Source organism: Gekko japonicus, unplaced genomic scaffold (assembly GCF_001447785.1).
Source record: "Gekko japonicus isolate JY-2015 unplaced genomic scaffold, Gekko_japonicus_V1.1 scaffold1906, whole genome shotgun sequence".
Lineage (NCBI taxonomy): Eukaryota > Metazoa > Chordata > Lepidosauria > Squamata > Gekkonidae > Gekko > Gekko japonicus.
In genome coordinates, this window is record NW_015171561.1 from 260,637 (window position 1) to 269,926 (window position 9,290).

At 42.7% G+C, this 9,290-nt stretch overlaps 2 protein-coding genes across 2 annotated transcripts in view; one reads left to right on the forward strand and one right to left on the reverse strand.

The window, feature by feature from the left end:
- UBASH3A (ubiquitin associated and SH3 domain containing A) overlaps nucleotides 1–4,618 on the reverse strand; it is a 28,541-nt gene extending 23,923 nt beyond the window's left edge. The window contains exons 1-3 of the mRNA XM_015419740.1: nucleotides 4,500–4,618; nucleotides 866–919; nucleotides 182–368 (exon numbers count right to left, since the gene is read on the reverse strand). Of these exons, the coding sequence (XP_015275226.1) occupies nucleotides 182–368; nucleotides 866–919; nucleotides 4,500–4,618 (360 nt within the window). The remainder of the gene's footprint in view (nucleotides 1–181; nucleotides 369–865; nucleotides 920–4,499) is intronic.
- A 2,957-nt stretch (nucleotides 4,619–7,575) lies between these two features.
- The window catches only part of TMPRSS3 (transmembrane protease, serine 3), a 38,005-nt gene continuing 36,290 nt past the window's right edge, over nucleotides 7,576–9,290 (forward strand). Inside the window, 1 exon segment of the mRNA XM_015419735.1 lies at nucleotides 7,576–7,593. Within this exon segment, the coding sequence (XP_015275221.1) occupies nucleotides 7,576–7,593 (18 nt within the window).

A 9,290-nucleotide genomic window follows, 5' to 3' on the forward strand; every position in this document is an offset into this window, starting at 1 on the left:
AGTATCCCGCTCCTGGCCTGTCCCAAAAAGACCACGCTCCTGTCCTGTCCCAAAAAGACCACCCCTGCTTGGCTGACAAATTTTGCACATAGAGACTATACAAAAATAAGACATCAGGTTGCATTATTGATCCACAATATCACTTCCATGATCATTATTACATTATGAAAGTTTTACTCACTGTAAAGAATTCAGAAAGTGTAATGTGTGGGAAAATTTCATGGGCTTTGTTTTTTCCACATTGTTGTTTGGTTTCTCTCCAAAATTCCATCAGTTTGTCATTCAAAGACCCAGTCGGGCACAAATACAGGGCATATTCCTGAGGGATTGGATCATCCAAGGAAGGATCATTGCAATGGGAATGCAACCTGTAAGCAAGAGGGCAACAGACAAAAGTCTATAAAGAATCAAAATGGTGCAAACAACAGGGTCTCCTAGCAGTTCCCTTACTCTCAAGAGCACAATCCTGCACAGCCTCGGTGTTTTCTATTGCTGCCTTACTTTCCAGAAAGGGTAAGGTTGATACCTACCCTTGAGGTCTTCTGGCAAGGCTTTAAAATGGAGCTGTTTAACAGAGTTTATGGGGCAGTTTTAAATTATAGATGAAAATTCTGTCTTATCTGTTTTAATCTTTTTGTTTCAGTGTTGTGTGGTAATGGTTTTCATAAATGATTATTTTGCATCCTATCTATTGCTGTTGTTACTTGCCTTGTTTCCTGACTGTATCAAGGTCATATAAATAAATAAATAAAGTCTGGTGTTATCTTGAAATATCATCTCCTATGATGTCAGACTGTGCGAAGGAAAAAAACTCGAGCAACACCTTTGACAGATGCAAGTTACAGCATTGCTCCGCCACTCTCACCATTTTTCTGCTTCTTCTGCTGTCTTTTGTCCAGTAGCTGCCAAAGCCTTTAGCCTAAGAAAGTGCAATGAACTCACTGTTAGAAAGAAAGCCACAGTCACATTTCAAGTGTATGTTCTCCTTTCCAAGCATTCAACTTAGCAGAAACTTTCTGAATACAATTTACAGCACTGGCTAAATTTAGAATCTGATGCAGAAAATAATCCAGTGTTCTATTTCTAGCAAGTTGTTACCTTTTTCCATTCTTCAAATGCTATAAATATCACAGGATTTAACTAATCAGTTGATTAAATATATCTTTGCTTATGGACATATTTTGTAAATGTTTATATCAAGACAGACTTTGATTTTTTTAAAAAAATATGTGGCTTGATTAATTAGGGGGAGATCTTCTAAAGTCTGATTACAAGCATTCCAGTAAAATATACAAAAATACGAGTTGCAGACTTATCAGATATACATGGTTGATTGCATTAACTGCAAAGTGTTTGCGTGTAGGCTTGCCATCTTTTTTTCTGGCCCTGAGCCTAAAAGCAGACTGGCACACAATCCCCCTCCTTACCCAAGACCTATTGACTCGCCCAGGATTAATCCTATCAACACCTATGTCCATTTCCCCTACATCCCCTTACCTTCATTAGGCGACAGTGAATCAGCACTTAAGCCCATTCACCTTACCTATTAGCACTCCCATCCAGTGCTTGTAGGGTCATCAAGCCTCACCCACACCTTTGTTCACCTCAGGAAAGCCCATTAAGCTACTGTTTTTCTGGCAAATGTGTCAACCCTGCCCCAGGGTACATTTTACTCTGTATCTGGAGAACCTTGCTACCCCCCAGCAAGGTGTGTGTGTTGGATCCCCACACACACACATCCCCACTTGCTTGTGGGCCCTCCCCCTCACTTCCAGAAATGCTGGTTGTTTTGCTCTTCAACTTGCTGCTTCCATTGACCTCTTCAAGACTGGTAAATATTACCCTTCCCTAAAAAGCTTTCCCATTTCCATCCTGCCCTTCTTAGCTAGCTCTCTCTGTGTGTTTATTGTGTGCATTTTGAGTTTTATTATTTTCTTTTAAATAAAAATCTTTCCAGTTGAACACCTGCCTGGTTTAGTTGAGAGTTCTCCTAAAGGGAAAAATCCCCGTATACATAGGTGGAGAATTCCAGTTACCCCCTTTCGCTCTGTCTCCTTAAAGCTAATTCCCCCATCTAATTAGGAGACTGCCTATTTGGACAACACCCTAGGATTTTAGACATGATCACTACTGTCTCATGGATCATTCAACATCACAGTAATTCAAGTCTATGCCCCAACCAATGATGCAGAAGAGGCTGAAGTGGACCACTTTTATGAAGACCTACAACACCTCCTAGGACTAACACCAAGAAGATGTCCTCTTCATCATAGGGGACTGGAATGCTAAAGTATTTATTTATTTATTTTTCACACTTATATCCCGCCCTCCCCAGTGGGCTCAGGGTGGCTAACAGAGGCCAGATCATTAGTCTAGCCATAAGTAAAAACATATAAAAATATAATAAAACATCAAAACTAAGACTAAACGGCTGGGCCAAAGCCGAAAGGACGCTCAGTTGTGGATGTGTCTGATGGTGAAAGGAAAGTCCGATGCTGCAAATACTGCATAGGAACCTGGAATGTAAGATCTATGAATCAAGGTAAGCTTGACGTGGTCAAAAATGAGGTTGCAAGACTAAATATCAACATCTTGGGAATCAGTGAACTAAAGTGGACGGGAATGGGCAAATTTAACTCAGAAGATCATTATATCTACTACTGTGGCCAAGAATCCCATAGAAAAAATGGTGTAGCCTTCATGGTCAACAAGAGAGTGTGAAAGACAGTAATGGGATACAATCTCAAAAATGACAGAATGATCTTAGTCTGAATCCAAGGCAAACCATTCAACATCACAGTAATTCAAGTCTATGCCCCAACCAATGATGCAGAAGAGGCTGAAGTGGAATGGATCTATGAAGACCTACAACACCTCCTACAACTAACACCAAAAAAGATATCCTCTTAATCATAGGGGATTGGAATGCTAAAGTAGGAAATCAAAAAGTAACCAGAATAAACGATGCTACAAGCTAGGCTTCAGCAGTACGTGGACAGAGAACTCCCAGAAGTACAAGCTGGGTTTCGAAGAGGTAGAGGAACTAGAAATCAAATTGCCAACATTCGCTGGATTATGGAGAAAGCAAAAGAGTGCCAGAAAAACATCTACTTCTGCTTCATTGACTATGCTAAAGCCTTTGATTGTGTGGATCACAACAAACTATGGCAAGTCCTTAAAGAGATGGGAGTATCAGACCACCTCACATATCTCTTGAGAAACGTGTATGAGGGTCAAGAAGTAACAGTTAGAACCAGATATGGAACAATTGATTGGTTTAGCATTGGAAAAGGAGTACAGCAAGAATGTATATTGTCCCCTTGCTTATTTAATTTATATGCAGAGTACATCATGCGAAATGCCAGCCTGGATCAATCACAAGCCAGAATTAAGATTGCTGGGGGAAAAATCGACCACCTCAGATATTCAGACAATATCACTCTAATGGTAGAAAGTGAAGAGGACCTAAAGAGCCTCTTGCTAAGAGTAAAAGAGAAGAGCGCAAAAGTTGGCTTAAAACTCAACATCAAAAAACTAAGATCATGGCATCTGGCACCATCACTTCTTGGCAAATAGAAGGGGATTATTTATTTATTTATTTATTTATTCGTGGAAGCAGTGACAGACTTCATGCTCCTGGGATCTAAGATCACTGCAGATGGTGACAGTAGCCATGAAATTAAAAGACGCCTGCTCCTTGGGAGGAAAGCGATGGCAAACCTAGACAACATAATAAAAAGTAGAGACATCACCCTGCCAACAAAAGTCCGCATGGTCAAAGCAATGGTATTCCCAGTAGTCATGTATGGCTGCGAAAGTTGGGCCATAAGGAAGGCCGAGTACCAAAGAATAGATTCTTTTGAACTATGGTGCTGGAGAAGACTCTTGAGAGTCCCTTGGACTGCAAGGAGATCGAATCAGTCAATCCTAAAAGAAATCATCCCTGACTGTTCCCTGGAAGGCCAGATACCGAAGCTGAAGCTCAAATACTTTGGCCACCAAATGAGAAGGGAACACCCACTGGAGAAGACCCTGATGCTGGGAAAGATTGAAGGAAAAGGAAGAGGGGGACGACAAAGGATGAGATGGTTAGACAGTGTTATTGATGCAACAAACATGACATTAAGCAAACTCCGGAGCACGACGGAAGACAGGAGGGCCTGGCGTGATGTGGTCCATGTGGTTGTGAAGAGTCAAACTCGACTGTGCCACTGAACAACAACAACAAAGTTTGAAACTAGCTACAGGTGGAATGTTAAATTTCAGTTGAATATGTCTACACTTCAAAAAGACCCAGAAGAATTTCTTCCCATCATGTCTGACAGGGGGGAAAATGTCTAGCATTCTTTTGTGATACTCAAGGGTAGAATTAAGTGTCTTTCCAAATGAGAGACAAGAAATGAAATATTCATGTTCCCAGAGGGCCTTTTAATATTTCAGCTTTTATAAACAGATAGAAGACTATTTTGTGACAGTGGAACAGTGAAAGAGGTACTCACGCTGTATGTGCTGGGACTCCAGTTGCCAGGAGAGGCTCCAGTAAGGACCGGGATTGGATACTTCTGGTTTTGTACTTGTTCAAGATCTTGGCGTAGAGTGTTGTCTCTGCCTCCGCCATCTCTTTTTTCTTCTTCTTCCGTGAATGCATGTAGCCAAATGTACAGTGAAAAGAGGCAAAGTCTGCAAAGATAAAAAAACCTAAACCTCAAAACCTCTTTTGATCTGTTTGACACAAGCTGATATCCTGTTTTTACACCAACTTGTGGTTCGTTGAATGATGACTGTAAGAAGGCTGAAAGGGAAAAAGTGAGTGTAACATTTTGATGTACTAGGTGGGGGTGGTAGAACCAGTTCAAGCTACAGATCACCATCTGAATTGTCTACAAACTTAATATCTCAGTGCCAGCCATTTAATTATATCTACATTTCCCAAAGCAAGATTTAATGTATCCAGAACAGTACCTGGGTCAGCATGAATGAGATCATAGTATAAGATGTCTCTTTGGTGCCCTCAGGGCTATTTTTGGGCAGGAACGCACAGGAACCGAGTTCCGGCTGGCTCCCAAGTTGGCCACACCCAGCAGGAACTCATTAGCATAATAGGCCACACCCAACAGCAGAACTCATTAGGATTGGCTATATTAGGGGTGTGTGGCCTAACATGCAAAGGAGTTCCTGCTCCAAAAAAAGCCCTGGGTTTTGACAACAAACAAGGTAAACAGAATAAGAAGCAAAAGGTGTGTGTGGCTGGATGACCACACTTCTGGTAACACGGGGGTGTGGCCTAATATGCTAATGAGTTCCTGCTGGGCTTTTTCTACAAAAAAAGCCATGGGTGCCCTACTGAGAGCCTCATCATCCTTAATGCAGGCATCAGTTTTGAAAGACCACCTGCTACCAGTGTCAAAGAAGGGCTGAATATTAATAAGCAGGAAACAGAACTGGATGTTGATGGGATTTGTACAACAAGACACCTGCTTTTTGAGGATTGAGTAGACGCGGGGAAAATCGCACGAAGCTGTGGGGCAAAATGCAGCCGCGCAGCAGCTTGTGTGAAATTGACACGTACCATCGGGGCAAAAGGGAGGAGTGAGCACGGAGCAGTGCTTGTGGGAAATCACCCTCAGTGAGTACCTTCCACCCTTCCTCCCCCTCTCTCCATCCATCCATGCAGCCATCCAGTGAAAAAACAACCAGCCCAGACCTTTTCTCTCTTTTAAAGTTTGGCAGTGGAAATGGAGATACAGCAGAATTTTGGGCATTCCTTACTGCACCTTTTTGTCAATGAAATACTATGCTGGCACTAGTGAAGCAGGACAACTTCAGCAAGCCTTAGAGTGTCTCACAAATGACTATGTGTTCCCATATCTAAACTGGTGTGGGCCTTCAAAATAATGACTATGGCTAAGATCCGGAGATGTTCAAGCACCGTAAAGGCCACATGCTTGTTGTCATATATAAATCCCCTCCCAGTGTGCTGAACAGAAGGTTAGTGTTTCAGCTTTGACTGCAAAGTTCACATGTTGAAAAAAAGGGCCAATGCCATCCCAAAGCCCCCTTCTTTAACCAAGGAGAGGGGGAAGGAGCTGGGTTTGCTATGGCAGCAGAAAGGGGGAACCAGGCAGCTTACGTTGCTAGCCTTAAATGTGGTGTTGAGGCTGGGGCGGAGGAAGACCATTTAAGGGTGCCAGGCAAACCTCAAGGGAAAGGACGTTCCGAAGGTCCGGTGCCACTGTTGAAAAAGCCCTATATTTGGCTACTTTAGTCAGTTTGGTGTGGTAGTTAAGCGCATGGATTCTAATCTGGGAGAACTGGGTTTGATTCCCCACTCCTCCACTTGCACCTGCTGGATAACCTTGGGCAAGCCATAGTTCTGACACAGCAGTTCTTGAAAAAGAGCAGTTTCTGTCAGAGCTCTCTTAGCCCCACCCACCTCAAAAGATGTCTGTTGTGGGGAGGGGAAGGGAAAGGAGTTTGTAAGCCGCTTTGAGATTCCTTTGGGTAGTGAAGGGCGGCGTATAAATCCAATGGACTCCTTGTCCTCATCCTTGTCGTCATCGTTGTCGTCCTCCTCCTTCTCTTCTTCTTCTTCTTCTTCTTCTTCTTCTTCTTCTTCTTCTTCTTCTTCTTCTTCTTCTTCTTCTTCTTCTTCTTCCACCTTACAAGATGTCTGTTGTGGAGAGGGGAAGGGAAAGGAGTTTGTAAGCTGCTTTGAGATTCCTTTGGGTAGTGAAGGGCGGGGTATAAATCCAATCTCCTCCTTGTCGTCATCATCGTCGTCGTCATCCTCCTCCTCCTCCTCCTCCTCTTCTTCTTCTACTTCTTTCTTCTTCCCACAGCACTTCTGCAGCTGGGGGCACAGAGGGCAGGGCTTGGGATGAGGTTCTTAACTGGTAGGCAGAATACCATATGTGCATCCCCAGGTACTGGATGGAACATTTCCTGTACCCCTCAAGCTAATATTTGTGCTCCAGGCCACGGAAAAGCATTTACAAAAAGCTTTTTGTATTTATGGAATACCCTCACTAGATCCTGACATATATCTGAAAATACCTCTTCTGCATTTACAGAAGATGAAATCTGCACGCTGCTCTGTTTTCAGTATTTCTAGAAGGAAGCTTCTCTGTCACTGAAATGTCACATTATCTAAGAACCATCTTTTAAGCGACCTTCTGTTACACCTCAGACAGACCCTTCTGAATAAATGAAAACATGTTCTCTAACTAAAGTACTGTGATCTGTTTTGGATGCAAAGAAAAGCTAAACATGCCCACCATATAGGTTCCTCAGAAATATTTGAAAATGTTTGCAAATACTATGTTACTTTCCCTGATTACTGTTAATTAAAGGAATTGCTGCCTTTGTACTTTCCTGTCCTCTGGAGTGATGCCATTCTAGGCTACCTGATATCTATGGATAGGTTGAATTACATCGACGCCAGCAATAATGCCTTCTGCTACAATGATTCAGCTAGCAATTCTGGGCGGCTCAATGAAAATATTTCAGAAACAGACTGTAGGGTTTTTAGTTGGCTAACATTTATAATGAAAAGAGAAACCAGTTTTACTTTTAAAAATGGCTTCACTGGAAGAGGTAAGTGGAACCACTGGACGAGGGGGAACATTTTCCTTTTGTTCCTGAATTGCATGTTGTACTGTGGAAAGCTGTCTCATTCAGGAGTGTGGCAATTCTCTCTAGAGAAACCTGGGCAGTTGCCATTGGAGGCTGAAGGTTCTCCTTGACCTTACCTAATGAGTTTCTTTATATGGCAGAAAGGCAAGGTCTTAATGTGTTGCATGTATTGCAATTCAGTTGACTGTACTCCTCACTCCTTCTGTCATTTCTGGGTTATCTCTGTGAACATCCATTAAACTGAAGAACAGTTGTGCCAGAGGACATTTCTGAAAGTGATTTCTTGTTTCACAGGAGAAATTCTAAGAGGATATTCCTAGAATAATATACGTTGAAATGCTAGTTTTAGAATGAAAAATCCCAGTGTATGGGTTCTGAAAATGGTACTATCAGGGCACAGTCCTGGCTGGAAATCTACCATCTGATCTGATTTTTCCATAATTTCAGATACTGGGAAATTTGTTTTGGTTGATGATGTACATTGGTAGGGGAGGGAAACAGGCAAAAAAGCATTAAACCTGTACACATGATGTAAGTGCATACATGGCAAGATCCACAGAGGGGCCTGAAAGTAGGGTGGGGAAGAGAAGGGTATTAGACCTCACCAAGATTTGTTAGAGGGTGCTGAACCTCCCTTAGGGTGCTGTAGTCACCTCTGACTGATAAAGAAGAAGGTGTTGCACATTCTCTACAACCCAGCAGTGGTCTGCAGAACCTTGCTCACTGTGCCTTGTGAGCAGAGCTTAGCTGTGGAGGGAGGAGCCAAGCTGAGCTGATGAAAAATGGGGAGAGGGAAACAGAACTGAGGATGGGAGTGGAGATTAAAAAAATCTGGACAGTGAGTTTCTAGTTCTACTGTCATCACTACACGTAATATTACAATGGCTGGTACCCATATAGGGTTGCCAACTAGGGTTGCCATTCCTGCATTGGAAAATACCTGGTGTTAGAGAATGAACTTGATATTTACTTTATGGACTATATTTATTGCTACACACAATGGACTTTGCACACACACATAGGCTCAAAGAACTGTACACTTTAAGTCACATGACCATGGATACATCTTCAGACAGCTTGGAAACGGAGATGAGCACCACAGCCTTAGAGTTGGATTCGACTGGCTTTCGAGCAAGGGAAACCTTTACCTTACTTGTAAAAGAGAACTGTCATTATGCAGTAGAGGTGTGAGTCGCTGATTACTTACTGCTTCAAACCAACACGGCTACCCATCTCAACCCAGCACTGAGTTAGACAAAGTATTAGCCATTGATTTCAAACAAGGGATGCCTGATCATCAGCTGGCTCCGCTCACTCCTTGTCCACCAGTCACAAGCAGGCAGCTAATCCCTCCATGGGATGTTTGGCTACGCACTAAGGGCCCAACCGTATTTGTCCCGCTACTCCTTATGTACATCAGGGGTCGTTTCATAGAAAAAGAGCTAGGGGAACTCATTAGCATAACTCATTAGCATATACCACACCCCCTGACATCACCGGAAGTGTGTCATAAGGCCACACCCACCACTCAGGCTTAGTCTTAAAGGTTAGTCTTAAAGGTGCTATTTGTTAGTCTTAAATGTGCTATTTGAACTCTTGGACTATTTTGCAGCAACAGACTAACACAGCTACCTTGGGGAAGCTCCTGGATGGGGCTG